At 39.3% G+C, this 19,587-nt stretch overlaps 1 protein-coding gene across 6 annotated transcripts in view; it reads left to right on the top strand.

Moving 5' to 3' along the window:
• Positions 1-2,370: 2,370 nt before the first annotated feature.
• LOC104608507 (uncharacterized) overlaps positions 2,371-19,587 on the top strand; it is a 59,133-nt gene continuing 41,916 nt past the window's right edge. The window contains exons 1-2 of one of the 6 annotated variants that reach the window (XM_088888676.1): positions 2,371-2,596; positions 11,911-11,992. In XM_088888676.1, the coding sequence (XP_088744802.1) occupies positions 2,486-2,596; positions 11,911-11,992 (193 nt within the window). In that variant the 5' untranslated portion in view covers positions 2,371-2,485. Of the gene's footprint in view, positions 2,597-8,821; positions 8,943-11,910; positions 11,993-19,587 lie in introns of those variants that run through there. The other 5 variants (XM_088888673.1, XM_088888674.1, XM_088888675.1 and 2 more) reach the window with 5 other exon arrangements.

Raw genomic sequence — 19,587 nt, 5'->3', positions numbered from 1 at the left:
GTTGATTTCGGTTTCAATTCCAAATGAACCGAACAACAACAATCAAAATCCTATTGTGATTCTCAGTTGAACCAAATAGGCATCATGAATAGGTGATTCTGATTCCAATTCCGATTCCCAAGGATTATGATTTTGATCTAATTTCAATTCCAATTCTGATCCTATGTGTAAATCAAACAGACCCTAAAATATTAATAAATCAAATAATCTAAATAGCTTGAAGTTAAACAATAAAACACAATACAACAAAAATAAAAATATTATTCTAAAAAATATGAATTTGAAATCCATAAACTTCCACTTAAAAATAATAATTATTAATAAAACTTAGTAACAATAAAATAGATTTATCTTATAATACTTAATAAAAGTTCAGAAATTTGGTTTCCCTAAGTTGTTAATTAAAAATATTTCAATTTCACTTACAAATTAAACTTAACAAAGACTATTAAGAATAAGAATTTTAAACACTAATTAAGAATTTTGTTGTTTAACCTCAACCGCTTTAGATTGGATCAAATTCGGATATTCAATTTTATTTAATGAATTTAAATTGTTATTACCATATGTGATATCAGATAGGGTTGGATCTAACATGTGTATATATATATATAGCATGACTTTCCTTTTTCACTACCATTATTTTGCCCCATTAAGTCCACAAATTTTAAGGCCAAACTAGAAAGGCAGGCTTGAGCCCAACCAAACCAATATGACTTTTAAAAAAATAGTTAAATCACCTAAAAATAATAAGAGGGAGAAAACAAGAAGCAAGTTGTTGAAACTTTGAACCTGAACAAAACTCGGATTCCCGCTTTCAAGAACAAGCCCCCGCCTCGGTTGAAACAAACTTTCTAGAATTTGCCACTTTTGTTCACCAAGCAAAGCCCACAAAACTGAGAAGGCACAATCCTTAAGTGGGTTTTCTTTCTTTCTTGATTCTTTATTGTATAGATGGTTCTATTTTCCATTGCATCTTCAATATTCTAGAGTTTCTGATTATTTAGATGCCCTAGTTGATAACTATTACTTGAATCTACTTGTTTGGGGTAGCAACAAACGTTTGACATTGCCCTTGGTAAGAATGGTCATGCAATAATTGATGATAAGAATGGTCATGCAACAAGTGTCAGTTGGGCTCTCCCTGGACGACAAATTGCAATTGGCTTGAACGTACAATTTCGAAGTCCATATCACTCAAGCACTCCACGTGTTGATGTTACAATTTCCAACCAATACGATGTCAACCTAAGAGAGACTAAAACTAAAATTCATCGATGAGGGAACTAGAAGATTCCACCACCCAGAAAATCAGAGGGGATCGTATCATGTGGTTCTTGTTTTGACTATGAGTGCAAGGTTACCTGCAACGAATAATGGTGGGTTTGAACTCGATTGGTAATTTAATGGGTTTGTTTTTTAATTACACCAAGGCAATTGTAACCTGCAATCCGAGGGGAGGTGTGATTCCTCACATGCACAAGTCCCTGATCAACAAATCCTTGAAAAGACTAGTGGTTTCATGCTGTTTAACGGGTATTGAGAATCACCAAGAAGATTGTGGCGGTAGCGACGGCAACAGCAATAGCGGTAGCGAGATACAACAAATGCACAGTGATGGAAAATTAGGAAGGTTTCTGAAAATTTTTGTTAATTAGGTTTCATATTAAAAGTTACAAAATAGTGGAGAGCAAATTTGATATTTTGTTTTTTTATTAGTACTTAACGATGATGTCAATTGTCATAAATGGTAGAAGTATTTTAAAATAATATATAAAGAGTAAAAATAGAGTTAGTTAATTAATTAAACCATAACGATAGTTTAAAAAATTTGCCCTATTTAATATTATAAACATAATAATATATTATGATATATATAATTTCAGAGAAATAAATGTGACAAAAATATAATTAAAAAGGATAAAAAGATTAGAAATAAAATCATTTATAGGAATTTGATAATAACTTCATAAGGTGATAAAATGAAACAAAACAGATAAGATGGTTTGGTCATATACAGAGGAGACCATCAACAACACCTATAATAAGTAGTGAGAATTAATAAATGATTTAAGAACCAATAGATATGACATTAAATAGAATGGACTAGAAAAATAGGATTCATATAGCGACCCATATATGGATAAGAGTATGGTGATGATGATTTTTTAATAACATAAATTTATACATATATTGTTTTTAATATTATATATATTTAATCTTTTATAATAATATTTAATATTTCATTTTTAGAATTATAGGCGTAGGCCTAGAACCCAGCCCAGTTCCTGCCTGGGCCTTGGCTCTTATTTCAGGCTCGGGGTCAGGCTGGCCCCGGCCCATGATCATCACTTAAAGTTCCAACCGCTAGTTGAAAATTTGTTAAACCTTGGTAGCTCTGCGGCAGATCTATATCCCGTTACGCGCCAATTTTCCAATGCGGCGTGCAGGGGATTAGTAGGCTTGAGAGTTTGAGAGAGAGAGAATGGCAGCAATTGGATGGTATGGACCCCTAATCGATCTATCGAAGGCTGGCTCTCACGTCGGCGAATACGTTCAGCTGCTCGTGTTTGTTCACAAGTCCAGACCAATTCAGGTTACTTCTTCTGCCCATCTCTCCCTATATGTTCAGCTGCTTCTTCTACATGCAAGTCCATATTGACCAGCATTGGTAATAGGATATTTCTTTCTGATTCTGATTCTAGATTGAATTTATAATCTTCCCAAAATCTGGATATAGTTTTTTCTTGTTGTACAGTCTGTATTATAAGACCAAAAAGACTTGATGTTTCTTTAACTGTCTGTCAACCATCTCATTCTCGATTCATGTCTCCGGTAGATATCTTTTTTGGGAGCCAGCTTCTTGAATCCTTCACTGGATTCTGTTCTTCCTGCCTTTTCCTCCTTTGAGAGATAGGTTTACCTTAGTTGTCAGTGATAAAAATGGTTCTCCATTGCTATTATCCCTCACTTCTATCTCCCTAAGCATCTGTTTGGGCCATCTCTTTTTTTTTTTTTTTTTGGATTTCCAGTTTCAATGCATTGTTTATTGTTTTGTTTTGTTTTTGTTTTTTTTTTCAGAAGTCACTACTTCCTATTCGTTTTAAAGGAAAGTGTGACCCACCGACTTTTCACTTATTTTAAACCTACTCTTGAGCCGGAAGGTCTATGATTCACTGCATTGAAATGTATGTCTTACTGCATTAACCATGTTAAGTGTTGTCACTTGGCCAAAAAATAAATGAAAAAAAAAAGAAAAGAATCTCATGTTGTTTTTGATGGATAATATTGTATTCCTGAGGAAACATATATTGACAAGCTCTATGATGATATTTCACTTCCATGGAAGAACTCAACTAAGAAGGGATTGTGTTGCTTTCTCCTGAATATGCTGATTTTTAGTCATTGAGAAACTTGAATTATCATTTATCAGTGCTCAGAACTAGTCTCTCTCAACTTCTTCCTTTTTTCCCCATATGATCTTCCAACTATATTACTTTGATGCAAGTACTTCCCATTTCTTCTGGGCCTCTTGTTGGAGAGACTTGGTCAGTTGGATACTATATAGCATAATAGCATCATATGACAATTTTTGGTTATATTTGCATCTCATCTGTGTATGCATATATTTTGTTTGGGGAAGAAAGAGGCCGACAGGTAAGAATACATGGGGTGCTAGTGCTATCTATTCCCAAGAATTGTCAAAAAATTTAAAAGCTAGTTCACTAAGAATTCTAGAGGCCTGCATTGAATGTAAAGACATAATTAGCATTTTGTGCTATATTATTCAGCCAATTTGCAGCAAAATGATCTTTAAGAAACGTGTGGGAGATTTCAACATGATCATATACCATATGCCGAATCTGCAAAATGGCCTTTACGACAAATGCTATCCATTACTACCTTGGAGTCACTTTTTAGCAAAATTTTCCTGCTTATATCCTTTACCATATTCAAACCTTTGTGAGCCATCCATCTCTCTTCAACTAAAATTGAGAATGACCCAATCTCCATTGCAAGGCTTTTCACATGTATATCGAAGCAGTAAAGGTTCTCTATAGATCTGTGGTGGCAACCAAATGCAGTAAGGTGTTTTTCTGGGTTTGTGGTGGCAACCGAATGCATTAAGGCTTTGTTTTCTGAGGTTTCTCTATGTGCTGTAGGTTGTGGAAGCCAGGTATGTACTGTAACATTCATATGTAAACATTTGACCACTGTGAATGTCACAGTTTTGAGGTTGTAGGGGCTGGTTGTCTCCTCCTCTTATACACTGAAGTGTTTCAGCTAAGAGTTATTGACCTACAGTCCTGTTGAACATATTTTTGGAGCCTTCTTATTTTTCAGAAGAAAAAACCTTCTATCTTAGATTGGTTTTTTGAAAAAACAGCAATGAATTTTTTTTGGAAATGGCTACTGAGGATTCAGCAACCTCTCGTATTACTTCCCAACAAGGAAACCTAAATGGGGGAATGGATAGCATGAAATTCTCTATGTCTATTACCCCCTTTGATGGCCTGAATTATCTGGAATGGTCCAAAGGCATCAAACCTTATATCACAGCTAGGGGGAAGGCTGGTTATATAAGTGGAAAAATAAAAGAACCAAAGTCTGGTACTGCTGAACATGATCAATGGGATCAAGAAAACAGCATGGTTATGTCATGGCTGTTAGGCTCCATGTTGCCTCATGTAAAGAAAAATTTCATATGGGCTGGCACAGCTTGTGAAAATTGGGAACAAGCCAAGGCAACCTATTTTGAACAAAGGCACTTTGCCAAGATTTATCAGCTTCAAGTAGAATCATCTATTTGTAAGCAAGGAGACCGTAGCTTATCTACATATTATTCAACCCTTACATCTGTCTGGAAGGAGCTGGACTATTATCAGACTATTGACTGGAAGAATGATGTGGATGCACAGGCCTACAAAAAACTTGTCTCCCAACAGCGGTTTTTTGCTTTCTTGCATGGGCTGAATCCGGCTTATGAGCCTCTTCGGGTGCAGATTTTGGGAAGTAGGGAACTTCCTTCAATTCAGGAAGTATATGCCCTAGTCCAATCTGAAGAGAGCAAGAAAAATCTCATGAATGTTTTTGAGGGGGAGCAACTTGTTGCCTTGGCTGCAAGAGGGGGTAACACAGGAATGAAAAAGGGAGAATCAAGGAAAGGTGAAGACAAGGACAAACTGTGGTGTACTCATTGCCAGAAGCCTAGACACACTCGAGAAACCTGTTGGGAGTTGGTGGGGAAGCCCAAGTGGGCAACCAAAAATCAAGACACTTCAAAGAAGCCTCCTCAAAAGAAATTTACTTCTGCATATCTGGCCACACAAGATTATCAGCAAAATAATTAGACTACTGTTTTTTCTCAAGAGCATCCTAGTGGTTCTGATCCCAAGGAAGACCCCATCAATTCCTTCAAAGATCATTTGGAATTGTATGGTAGGACATTTGGGCAGATGGATAGGTCGATTCCTACCCCTTCTACCTCATTCGCTTCTACATTAGGTAAAGGTGCTTCTGCATTTCATGTATGTACCTCTGCTCCCGAGTCACCTTGGTCATTGATTCAGGGGCATCAAACCATATGACTGGTAAGTCAAATCTCTTTCATACCTACACTCTTCTCTCTAGAAGGGATAAAGTGAGACTTACTGATGGGTCTCTATCCACCATTGCTGGTCAGGGATCTGTATCCCTTCCTGATGGCCTTGTCTTATTCCATACCCTTCATGCTCCCAAACCTTCTATTAATTTGTTATTGATAAGCAGTATTACTCAGTCCTTAAACTGTTGTGTAGCATTTTTTCCTCATTCTTGTGTTTTCCAGGATTTAACCTCGGGGATGACGATTGGTAAAGGAAATGTGGTTGATGGTTTCTACATCTTGGAGAATAAAGCTGGTCTTGTGGCATCAACCTTTGTGAGTCTTATAAGTCAGTCTACGAACAGTCAACTGTGGTTGTGGCATAATCCCCTTGGTCATTTGTCCTTTGAGTCTTTGAAAGTTATGTTCCCTGAATTGTTGAAATCAGTGTTTATTACCAATTTACATTGTCAAACGTGTTAGTTGAGTAAGCATTGTAGAACAACTTTTCCATCAAATAATAAAAGATCTACTTTGCCTTTCCATGTTGTATTTTCTGATGTTTGGGGCCCTGTAAACATACCTACTGAGGGTGGGTACAAGTACTTTATCAGCTTTATTGATGACTATTCGAGATACACTTGGATATATCCTATGCATTTGAGAGAAGAAGTACCCAAGATTGTGCAAGATTTCCATCGCATGGTTTTCACTCAATTTCATGTTAAAGTCCAAATTTTCTAATCGGATAATGCAAAGGAGTATTTCTATCATAACTTAGCTGAGTTTTTCTCCTTTCTTGGATCTCTTCATAAAAGCTCATGTTCCAGAACACCACAGCGGAATGGCGTTGTTGAAAGGAAGAACCGACATCTCCTTGAAGTTGCCCGTAGTATGATGCTTCACATGCATGTTCCAAAACGGTTTTGGGTTGATGCTGTGATGGCTATAGCTTATGTTATTAATCATATGCCATATGCCATCGCGCCTCTTGCAATACTGTTGAGTTGGGCCGATTTTAAGTTATTGGGCCAGCCTTTTATTTTTTATTTTTAAGTTGTTAAGTTAGGAAGTTATTGGGCCTTAGGCCCATTAGTTTATGTTATTTTAATTTGTGACTGTTCATCTACTTAAAGTAGCTGCCCTACTAAGGGTATTCTTGTAATATTCCATTCTTTTATTTTAAGTATATAAATCAAGAGGGGTTGGCAGCCAGATCTATTCAATTCTGGCGACATCCCACTCTCTTTTCTTCTTCTCTATTCTTCTCCACTGCTGAAACCTTTCAGCTTCTTCTACTTTTCTTCACAAGGCATTCATTTGAAACTGTTATCAGCAATTTCTACTTGGTATCAGAGCAGGCCAAAGGTTTCTTGAGCTGTTCTATCATGCAGCCCTAGATCAGCCGACTACATGGTGATATGAGAGGCTGATTGAAGACCTCAGGTAAGCCCAGTTTTTGGATTTTTTTGGTGGATCTGTTTTTCCCTGTAGCTGGTCTAGGGTTTCACATCAAATTCAGGAAGAACTGGAGAAAGGGGGAAGTCCTGTTTTTATAGGACTCTTCAATTTTGACCTAGGAAATGGCGCCCTAATTTTTTAGGGTTCCTTGGAGTTTTCCGAGGGGGGCAGTTCAAGTCCCATTTGTTTTGGAGGCCTCTGGAGGAAGTGGCTGTTTTTTTCTCTCTTCTCCCGTCCCGCGAAAAGGGAATCTTTTGTAGGAGGACCACCTAGGGTTCCAAAAGGGTGTTTGTGGTGCCTGAAAGGGATTATTTCTTTTTTCTTCATCTCAAAGTGATTTTCTAACCCTTTTGTTGGGAATAATGGAGGTTCACGGAGTTGACAACAAACCGGGAAGTGAAACGGGACAAGGGGAAAGAGGTGTTCGAGACCTTTTCGGGGTTGGGCCCATCATTATAGTTAAGTTGGATGGTACAAACTTTTTAGAATGGTCACAATCTACCAAGACAGCCATTGGTGCTCGTGGGAAGTTGGGGTATATCGCTGGTGAGGAAGTGAAACCAGAGACTGATAATTTCCGATGGGTACAGGAAAATTATATGGTAATGACTTGTTTGTGCAATTCCATGCTGTCCCATATAAGTAAATTTTTTTTTGTGAGCAAATACAACTAAGGAAATTTGGGATGGGGTTGCAGAAACCTTCTCACAAAGTGAAAATGTTGCTAGGGCCTATCAATTGAGGAACCAGGTTATTGCAACCAGACAGGGAGATAAACCTATTGCTGTTTATTTTTCGGCCCTTAAAACCTTGTGACAGGAGATTGACCATTTGGAGACAGTGGTTTGGGAAACCACTATGGATGCTACTGCCTACCAGAAACTCTTAGAGAAGAATAGGGTTTTTGAATTTCTTGCTAGTTTCAATCCCAATTATGACATTGCAAGGCAACATATCCTTTCCAGGGATAGTGTTACTCTCTCTCAGGAATATGCCTTTGTATCAGGGGAAGAGAGTAAGAGGAATGTGATGATGAGGAATTCGGGTCTTGAACAGTCAGCCATGGTCAGTACTGTGAAAACTAAATAGAGTGGAGACCAGGGTGGTAATGAAAGCAGGAAGGAAGATAAGAAGGATCTGATTTGTGACTACTGTAAGAAGCCTAAACACACGAGAGATACCTGTTGGAAGCTTCATCCTCACCTTGTGTCGAATAGACTCAAAAACAAGAAGGGAAATGTTAACATGGTAGTCACCGGTGACTTACCTGACCCCACTACTATAGCTACTTTGGAGTATGTTGCAATTGCTGTAGTGAGGGCCGAACTTGAGAGATATGGGCAGTTACTAAATTAGCGAGATACAGTTAGCCCTAATCCGGTAACGGGTCGACAGCTAGGTACAGGTGGTTCTGGTGGTGGACATTCTACTTCCTTTGCTCATACAGGTAGTTCACATGCCATTGCAAACTATGTTTCTACTACAGATAAGGAGGGACCTCCTTGGATTATAGATTCTAGAGCCTCAGAGCACATGACCCATAGTTCCACTATTTTTCTTCTTACCAACTATATTCTGGCAAAGACAGAGTTTCCATAGCTGATGGATCTCATGTTCCCATTGCTGGGAAGGGGTTTGTTAAGATTACTGATTCCATTTCCCTACCCTCTGTCCTTCATGTTCCCAGATTGAGTATTAACTTGTTATCTGTTAGTAGTTTGACTAAGAACTTGAATTGCTCAGTGATTTTTTTCTCCTGGCCATTGTGTTTTGCAGGATCTAGTTTCAAAGAGGATGATCGGGAGTGGTCGTGAGGTGAATGGAATCTACCTTCTGGATGCGCTTCCTCATCATCTGAGTCATCATGTTAGCAGGGATTTTGAGTCAGAGTTTGTGGGTCAGATTTTGCTTTGAAATAATTGTTTGGGACATTTGTCTTTTTCTTCTTTGCATTTCTTATTTCAGAAGTTATTTGAGTCTATTAATTTGTCTAGCTTAGAGTGTGAAAGCTGTCAGCTTGGAAAACATTGTAGACATTCGTTTAAAGCTAGTAATAAAAGGTGTTCATTTGCTTTTGATGTTATTCATACTGATGTGTGGGGACCATACCATGTTCCTTCTATGGGTGGCTACCGATATTTTCTTTTATTTTTGGATAAGTTTTCTCGGTATTCTTGGATTTACTTAATGAGATCCCGTGATGAGGTACCGTCCTTGTGTAGAAACCATTGATGTGGTCCCCACCTCTTTCTATTGTACTCGTATACAACTACTAGTTATTTAAGTGTCAGTCCACAATTAGTTGTTAGTCATTTATTAGGACTTTAATTGTTGTCTTTTATTAGGATTTTAGTTTTGCCATGTAAGCAGTCTTATCCTTACTTCAGAATTAATATAAATAGAAAGAGGGGGGCGACAGATTAAGCATCCTCTTCTTTTCTGGAATCCTTCATTCGAAATCTTCTTCTCTTCTTTTCTCTTTCTCCTCTCATTCTCTCCTCTCATCCTCTTAATTTCCTGTTGATTATACACCACAACTTGGGCTGTTAGTAGTCTCATACGACTACATGGTATTAGAGCCAACCTAGGAAATCTTATGATAGTCTGACATGGCCGGCTGCATAAGAATTTCCTAGGGTTGGAAAATTTCCAGCAAAAAGGATCATCGGCTGAGTCTTGGAGATTGTTGGTAAAGCATTAGAGGATGACCAACAATCAGGAAGAGTCAGAAGGAAGAACCCTCAAGATTAGGGTTCAGACTTGATTTTGAAGGTTGCGGCCAGAAAGTCAGAAGGAAGAACCCTCAAGATTAGGGTTCAGACTTAATCTTTGAAGGTTGCGGCCAGAGTTTTGCTGAAGTAAGTCAATCTTTTCTATTAAAAAGATTACCTTTTTTGGTTATTTCAAAGGTTCGACTGAAAGTTTTTTCTTTCCTCCTGAACTGTTCTTGATACATTAAAAGAATAGTTTTTTGGTTACTTTAAGAGGTGTGACTGAGAGATCTCCTCCTTTGACTGGTTCTTGACCTTTGACTGGTTCTAGGTTCAAGATTCTAGTTTCTTGACTATTGCCAATTCTAGGGCTGCAGTTAGTTTCAGCGTTGCACTTTAAGTTGTTCTTGGGAGGTTACCTTTTTTGGGTGGATTGCCGACCTAGAAGGATAAAGTAGGTTCAACTGATAGCAAATTCTGGGTGTAATTACCCAGTCTCAGTGATGCAAAAGGCATTTGTTAATCTTTTCTTAACAAAGAATGGAGTTTAAGAGCCAAGGGGAAAACTATTTAGGGGCTGGTGGTGCTGGTAGCATACTTGAGAACAGTTTTTAGATTACCACTTTAAAATTTGATGGGTCAAACTACCTAGAGTGGGCCCAATCAACCATGATGGCTATTGGGGGTAGAGGAAAGCTAAGTTATTTACTGGGAGATGTCAAGGAACCGGCCAAGGAGGACCAAATATATACCAAATGGGTTCAGGAGAACTATTTGGTTATAACATGGCTGTGTAACTCCATGCAGCCACATATAAGCCGAAATTATTTATGGGCAAAAACAACTAAAGAAATTTGGGATATCATGAAAGAAACCTACTCCCAACCCCTCAATGTTGCTAGGGCTTATGAGCTAAAATGTAAGGTGAATAACCTTAAGCAAGGAGAGAAGCCAGTCTTGGTTTATTTTTCCACCTTGAAATCCTTGTGGCATGAGATTGATCACTTAGAAACAATTGAGTGGAAAGCCAGAAGGATGCATAGACCTACAGAAAGCAGGTTGAAACCAATAGGGTAATTGAGTTTCTAGCTGGTCTGAATTCTGAGACCCTATCACAAGCTTACTCTCTAGTGCACAGTGAAGAAAGTAGAAGGAAAGTTATGTTACGGCATTCGCCACTTGAATCAGCCTTGGTAGCAACTAAACCCAAGTTTGGGGGGGATAAGGAGAGAGATATGAAGAAGGAAGACAAGAAGGACCTAATATGTGAACATTGCAAGAAACCTAAGCATACCAAAGAAACCTGTTGGAAGCTATATCCTCATCTAGTTCCCGCAAAACTTAGGAACAAAAAGGGGAATGCTAATACAGCTGTTACTACTGATTGTTCAACCTCATCAGTCACAAGAGCAACACCACTAGACACTCTAGCTTCTGTCCGAGCTTCCTTGACTCAGTTGGAAAAGGAGGTTGGTAGTTCAGCATCATCATCTCAGCCAATCACAACATCAACTCCTCCCACCTCAGCATTTGCTCATTAAAGTACACGGGCCTCAGCTTATCATGCTTCAGCTCCAGGTAACATTGAACATTGTTGGGTAATAGACTCAGGTACATCTAATAATATGACTGGTTTGCCTTCACTATTTATTACCTATCACTTATCATCTGGTAAAGACAAGATGTCTGTTATGAAATTATAGGCTGTAAATATGTAGTATTAGCCCAATTAGGAATAGCTTGATTATAGGAATTATTCTTTTTTTGATTTTCTTCCTATTTTAGTATCTACAAGGCTGTATGATTTTCTTCCTTTTTTGTATTTGCAAGGTTGTATGATTTTCTTCTTTTTTTGTATCTGTAAGGCTATATGATTTTCTTCCTTTTTAGTATCTACAAGGCTGTATATATATGTACTACTTTCTCAATAGAAAGACATCAATTTCTTCCAATTCTTGTTGTATCACAGTGTCTATTGTTGATGGATCACTTGTTCCCATTTCTGGCAAGGGAGACATAAAGTTGTCTAGTGCCATTTCCCTGTCTTCTGTTCTGCATGTTCCTAAACTTAGCACCAATTTACTTTCAGTTAGCAGCATTACTAAAAACTAGAATTGCTTAGTAATATTTTTTCCTGATCGATGTGTTTTTCAGGACTTGGAGACAAGGAAGGTGATTGGGACTGGCCGTGAGACAAATAGAATCTATCTGCTTAGAGGAAGTTCACAGTGGGAAGGTAGTGAAGTTAGAGCGTCTTTTGTTTCTCAGTCTATTGGTCAAGTCATGCTTTGGCATAACCGATTGGGTCATTTATCCTTTAAGTCTTTGAAAACTTGTTTCCTAGTTTATTTGAATCTATCTAGATGTCCAGTTTAAAGTGTGAAAGTTGTGAACTTGCAAAGCATTGTAGAACAACCTATTCATTAAGTAATAAGAGAAGTAGTGTTCCTTTTGACATCGTGCATACCGATGTTTGGGGACCATATCACATCACTGCTATGGGGGGGTACATATACTTCTTACTGTTTGTTGATGACTACACCCGGTTTTTTTGGGTCCTAATTGATGCGTTCTCAAGATGAGGTCCCTACCCTAAACCAAACCTTTCATAAGATGATTTTAACCCAGTTTGGGTAAAAATAAAAAATTTCAGATCCGATAATGCGAGAGAATACTTTAAAACATCACTAGCCTCTTATTTTTTTGACCGTGGGATTATCCATTAGAGTACCTGCCCTCATACCCCTTAGCAGAATGGGGTGGCTAAGAGAAAGAATAGGCACATATTGGAAGTAGCTAGAAGTATCATATTCAACTCCAATGTGCCTATACATTTTTGGGGAGATGCCATTCTCATAGCTGTGTATCTCATCAACCGATTTCCTTCATAGATTCTTGACATGAAACCTCCATTCACTCTTTTATATCCTGATAAAGAGTTGTTTTTTGTTCCTCTTAAAACCTTTGGTTGTACCTGCTTCATGCAAACTCTTGGCCCTCACTGTTCCAAATTTGACCCTAAAGCCTCAAATGTATTTTCCTTGGTTATGCACAAACTCAAAAGGGATACTGCTGTTATGAACCTAATTTAGGAAAGAGATTTGTATCCATGGATGTTACTTTCTTTTGAGGATGTACCTTATTACTCTAGGGTTTCTTCTCAGGGGGACAGTAGTACGGTTGGGGTTAACACATTAGAAGTCCCTTTACCTATTCCATTGAGTGAAGAGGGGTGTAATGGGGAGGGTTGTCAAAAATGTCGGGATTTGAGAGTTTATCACAGACGATTGAGGAATGTTGATTTTGGTCATCAGCAGTCCAGGCCAACCCCAATTCCTTCTGAAGATCTAGATCCAGGTACTACATCTCTTCCAGCTCCCATTACAGATGAGCCTTCTGCTGTTGAGCCTTTTCCATCTTCTGAGCCCTCACTTCCATTGAATGACCTTGACCTTCCCATTACAGTCCGTAAAGGCAAACGCCGTTGCACCTCATCCACAGCTCACTATATCTCACAATTCTTGTCCTATGATCACCTGTCTCCCTCTTACAAGTCCTTTCTTACATCCATTGCTGATATTCCCATTCCTAGAACAGTACAGGAAGCCCTGACCATTCCTGAGTGGAAGCATGCAATGAAGGTAGAAATGGATGCCTTTCTGAGAAACAATACTTGGGAGCTAGTTGATCAACCCAAAGGGTAGAAACCAGTTGGATGTAGATCGGTGTTTACTGTGAAACATAATGCTGATGGTTCCATTGAAAGGTATAAGGCCCGGATAGTTGCGAAGGGATTTACTTAGACTTATGGTATTGATTACTTGAATACTTTTGAACAAGTAGCAAAAATGACCACTATCAGAGTATTATTATCTCTTGCAGCCAGTTACTCTTGGCCCTTGTTCCAAATGGGTGTTAAAAATGCCGTCCTCAATGGAGACTTGCAAGAAGAAGTGTACATGCAGTTACCTCCTGATTTTTATAGTACAGTGACAGGTTTGTCGGTTGAATAAAGCTTTGTATGGGCTAAAACAGTCCCCCAGAGCTTGGTTTGATAGATTCAGACAAGCCCTTGAAATGTTTGGCTATGTGCAGGCTCAATCATATCACACTTTGTTTATTAAGAAAGTGGATACTTCCTTGACTCTACTTGCTGTGTATGTGGATGACATTGTAGTAATAGGGAGTGATAACAGTGAAATTGAGTCTCTTAAGAAACTTCTCTATCAATAATTTGAGGTAAAGGACTTGGGAGAGCAACAATATTTCTTGGGTATTAAGGTAGCTCGGTCCAAGCATGGAATCTTTGTTTTTCAAAGGAAGTATGTCCTTGATTTGTTGGAAGAAACAAAAAAGTTGGGTGGTAAGCCAGCTGATACACCTATTGAATAGAATCACAAGATTAGTGCAGAAGGTGGGGAGTCTCTTGAAGATAAAGCTATGTTCTAAAGATTAGTTGGTAAACTACTCTATCTTTGTCTTACATGACCTGACATCAGCTATAAAGCCAGTGTTGTTAGTCAGTATATGCACTATCTCAGAACTACCCACCTACTTGCTGTTGAGAGGATATTGGCATATTTAAAGAGGTGTCTAGGCAGAGGTGTACTATTTAAGGATAATAATCACATGAAGATTGAAGTTTACACAGATGCAGATTGGGTCGGTTGTGTTGGTGATAGAAGGTCTACCTCTGGATATTGTGCCTTTGTAGGAGGTAACCTTGTTTCTTGGAGGAGTAAGAAACAAAATGTTGTTTCTCGTTCCAGTGCTGAAGCTGAATATCGGTCCATGGCAAATGGTGTGGCTGAAATACTATGGTTGAAATCACTGTTTGATTTATTGGGTATTACCTATGAGAAACCTCTAATGTTGTACTGTGATAATCAGGCTGCTATTAATATAGCTCATAACCTGGTACAACATGACAGAACCAAGCACATTGAAGCAGATCGACATTTTATTAGGGAAAGGGTTGCATCTCAAGAAGTCTATCTTCCATATATCAACTCCAACATGCAGCTTGCTGATCTTCTCACCAAGGCTGTTTCAAAGAAGAAGTTAGAAGCAAATCTACGCAAGTTGGGAATGACAAACATCTATTCCCAACTTGAGGGGGAGTGTAGAAACCACTGATGTGGTCCCCACCTCTTTCTATTGTACTCGTATACAACTACTAAGTTATTTAAGTGTCAGTCCACGATTAGTTGTTAGTCTTTTATTAGGACTTTAATTGTTGTCTTTTATTAGGATTTTAGTTTTTCCATGTAAGCAGTCTTATCCTTACTTCATAATTAATATAAATAGAAAGAGGGGGGTGGCAGATTAAGCATCCTCTTCTTTTTTGAAATCCGTCCTTCGAAATCTTTTTCTCTTCTTATCTCTTTCTCCTCTCATTCTCTCCTCTCATCCTCTTAATTTCCTATTGGTTATACACCACAGCTCGGGCTTTTAGTAGTCTCATACGACTACACCTTGGTTCGACAGTTCTATCAGATGATGCTAACATAGTTTGGGGTACGAGTGAAGGTGTTTAGATCAGACAATGCCAATGAATATTTTGAGAGGAACCTTGCTTCGTATCTGTTAGAGTATGGAGTAATCCATCAGAGTAGTTGTTCTTACAGTCCAAAGCAGAATGGTGTAGCAGAGAGGAAGAACAGACACATTGTTGAGATTGTAAGAAGCATGATGATCACATCTACTATTCCAATTCGGTTTTGGGGTGATGCAGTTCTCATAGCAGTCTTCCTGATTAATAGGGTGCCCTCTTGTGTACTTGGATTCAACACCCCATTCAGCCTCCTTTTTCTTGAGGGGGAGATGTTCCACATCCCTCTCAGGGTTTTTGGTTGTGTTTTCTTTGCACATGTTCTTGGTTCTCACCGCTCGAAGCTCGATCCAAAGGCAAAGAAGTGTGTTTTTCTTGGGTATGCAGAAAATCAGAAAGGGTACTACTGCTATGACCTAGTCTTTGGGAGCCGGTATGTTACTATGGATGTCACCTTTTTTGAGTCCACATCCTTTTTCTCGAAGGGTTCTTCTCAGGGGGAGTGTTTTGGGGAAGTAAATGAGCAGTCTATTCCTCTTCCAGTTCCAGTCCCTGTATCCACTCCTGTGTCTGATCCTCCTATGTCACCTATCTTACCACCTCCCTTGCGTCCTACTTCTCAGTGTTACTCGCGACAACACCTACCTCACTTCTTATCGGTTCCTTGGAGACTCTAGATTTGGTTGACATGGACTCAGGTATTCCTCTTGATCCCTCTAATGTTTCAATTCCTATTGATTCTACTAATCCCATTACAGATGACCTGGACCTTCCTATTGCACTCAGAAAAGGGAAGAGAAAGTGTACTACTCATTGTATCTCATATCCTACAATGGACTTTCTCCTTATCAAGCTTTCCTTTCTTCCCTTGACTCTATGTCTATACCCAAGGGTGTCGGTGAGGACCTCTCCAAGCCTGAGTGGAAGACAGCTATGCGGGAAGAAATGGAAGCCTTAATTAAGAATCAGACATGGGAGATTGTGGATCTACTAGAGGACAAGGAGATTGTTGGATGCAGATTGGTTTATGCAGTTAAATATAAGGCAGATGGAAGTATAGAAAGGTATAAGGTCAGACTGGTTGCAAAAGGGTACACTCAAACCTATGGCATTGATTACTTAGAGACCTTTGCACCAGTTGCAAAGATGACTTCTATTCGGATCCTTCTCTCTCTTGCTGCTACATACTCTTGGCACCTTTTCCAATTTGCAAGAAGTGTATATGGATCTTCCTGCTGGTTTCTACAGTGATGCTGAAAAGGGGAAGGTATATAGATTGAAGAAGTCACTTTATGGTTTAAAACAATCTCCTAGAGCATGGTTTGATAGGTCCAGGAAGGTCTTGATTGCTTTTAGATACGCTCAGACTCAATCAGACCATACTTTGTGAAGTGGAGGGGGTCCCTGGTGTCAGTTCTGATTGCTTATGTGGATGATATTGTAGTTACAGGAAATGACATGAGTGAGATTGACAGTTTGAAGAAGAATTTGCACAGAGAATTTGAAATTAAGGATCTTGGGGAGCTGAGGTATTTCTTGGGCATTGAGGTTGCAAGATCAAATCATGGAATTTTTATTTCTCAGAGGAAGTATGTTTTGGACCTTTTACAAGTGTTTTGAATGCAGCTACAGTAACCCAAACAAGGAGAGAAGGAAGAAGAAGAAAAGAGAGAGAGAACATGAGGGTTTAGTCAAAACTGATTCGTACACTGTTCATTCGACCCCCTAATGTTTATTAAGTTCTAATAACCTTTACAAAGACTAAACTGCCCTTACTTAAGTGTGGGTAGAGTATCTCTAATAAAACTGCCACATAAGCAAGGAACTTAACAAACATGAGATGACTAAACTCCCCCTATTCGGCTCACTTTAACACTCCCCCTCAAGCTGGAGAATATATGTCATATAATCCCAGCTTGTTACATAGATAGTTCACTTTCCCTAAGTTTAGAGCTTTTGTAAACAAATCTGCCCATTGATCATTCGAGCCCACATGTTCTGTGTTTATCTCTCTAGCAAGGACCTTCTCCCTCACAAAGTGGCAATCAACCTCTATGTGCTTTGTTCTCTCATGAAATACAGGATTGGATGAAATATGGAGTGCAACTTGGTTGCCACAATACAATCTCATAGGTTTATCCATGTGAAACCCAATTTCTTGTAGAAGATTCCTCAACCACACTAACTCACAGGTAGTATGTGCCATGGCCCTATACTCAGCTTCAACACTACTTCTGACCACAACTGTCTGCTTAATACTCTTCCACGTCACAAGATTTCTCCAAGGAATGTGCAATAGACTGTAGTAGATCTTCTATCATTCACTGAGCCTGCCCAGTTTGCATCTGTATACCCCACTACTTCAAGTTTTCCTCTTGGTTTATACAATAGTCTACGGCCTGGAGCTCCTTTCAGATACCTTACAATTCTAAGAACTGCATCCTAGTGAGGTATACGAGGGTTCTGCATGAATTGGCTCACCAAACTGACTGCAAAGGATATGTCAGGTCTCGTGATAGTCAGATAGTTCAGCTTCCCCACTAGTCGTCTATACCTTCCAGGATCTTCAAATACTTCTCCTGTATCACTGCTCAACTTAACATTTGGTTCCATAGGGGTCTCAGCTGGTTTTGCACCTAACAGTCCTGTTTCTTTCAATATATTTTCTTTGGCATAGATTTACACCTTGTTTTGACCTGACAACTTCTATTCCCAAGAAATACTTTAATGTTCCAAGATCTTTTGTTTGGAAATGATTTTGCAGAAATACCTTTAGTTTGCCAATCCTCAATTTATCACTGCCAGTAATGACAATATCATCCACATAGACCACTAATAGGATCTTCCCAGCTTTTGAGTCATAGCTGAACACTGAGTGATCAACCTGGCATTGCTTCATTCCAAAACTCTTCACCACTTCACTGAACTTCCCGAACCAAGCACGTGGCGATTGTTTCAACCCATAAATTGCCTTCTTCAATCTGCATACCTTACCATCCTCCCCCTGAGCAACAAACCCAGGTGGTTGCTCCATATATACCTCCTCCACAAGATCACCATAGAGGAAGGCATTCTTTATATCAAGCTGAAACAGAGGCCAATCATACATAACTGCTAGGGAAATTAGTACACGAATAGAACCAATCTTAGCCACCGGAGAGAATGTCTCCATGTAGTCCACTCCATACAACTGTGAGCAACCTTTAGCAACAAGTCTGGCCTTCAGATGCTCCACACTACCATCTGGCAAGTATTTCACAGTATACACCCATTTACAGCCCACAACATGCTTACCAGGTGGGAGAGTAGTAAGTTCCCACGTTTGAGTATGTTGAAGAGCCAAAAGTTCCTCCATTGCCTGCCGCCACCCAGGTGAACTAAGAGCTTCTTGAACATTGTTAGGTATGGAAATTGAGGACAAAAGTGAAACAAACTGGCGATGTGAGATAGAAAAACGAGATAATGAAACAAAATTGGAAATGGGATGGAGGGTAGAACTGCGTTTACCTTTCGGTAAGGCAATGGGTAGGTCAAGGTCTGAAGGTTCAACAATAGGAGCCATGAGAGGATCCACAGATGAGGTAGAAGCTGGAGGAGGGGCCGGTGTCGTTCGACGTGTATACACTTGTCGGATTGGTGGTCGTTTGGTGGTAATCTGCACTGGATGAGGTGATGAGTCTACTCCAACAACAACATTTGCTATTGTGATGAGCTTGTGCACCACAAGCTTAGGGGCACCCAGGCAGAAGCATACTATTTGCTGACCATGGACAGTTGAAGCTAGAGGCTTATATAGATGCTGATTGGGCAGGATGTCTTGATGACAGGAGACTACATCAGGAGTTTGCACTCTTGTTGGCGGTAATCTAGTCTCGTGGAAAAGTAAGAAACATACAGTTGTGGTAAGGTCATGTGCAGAAGCTGAATACAAACCCATAGCACATGGAGTTTCAGAGCTTTTTTGGATCCGTTCCTTGTTAGGAGAGATTGGTGTTGAGGTAGAAGAACCTATGATGTAGTACTGTGATAATCAGACAACAATTAACATTGCCCACAACCCAATTCAGCATGACAGGACAAAGCACATTGAAGTGGATAGACATTTCATAAGAGAAAGGGTGACTTCAGCGGAAGTTTGTCTCCCATACATTGCTTCTGATTTGCAGTTTGCTGATGTTCTTACAAAAGGTGTTGCAAGGAACAAGCTGGGGCATGATCTACGCAAGTTGGGAATGTGTGACATTTACTCCCAACTTGAGGGGGAGTGTTGAGTTGGGCCG

The sequence above is a fragment of the Nelumbo nucifera genome, chromosome 5 (genome assembly GCF_055504915.1).
Source record: "Nelumbo nucifera cultivar China Antique chromosome 5, China Antique-T2T, whole genome shotgun sequence".
Taxonomy (NCBI): domain Eukaryota; kingdom Viridiplantae; phylum Streptophyta; class Magnoliopsida; order Proteales; family Nelumbonaceae; genus Nelumbo; species Nelumbo nucifera.
This window is presented reverse-complemented; position numbering and strand designations above follow the sequence as displayed.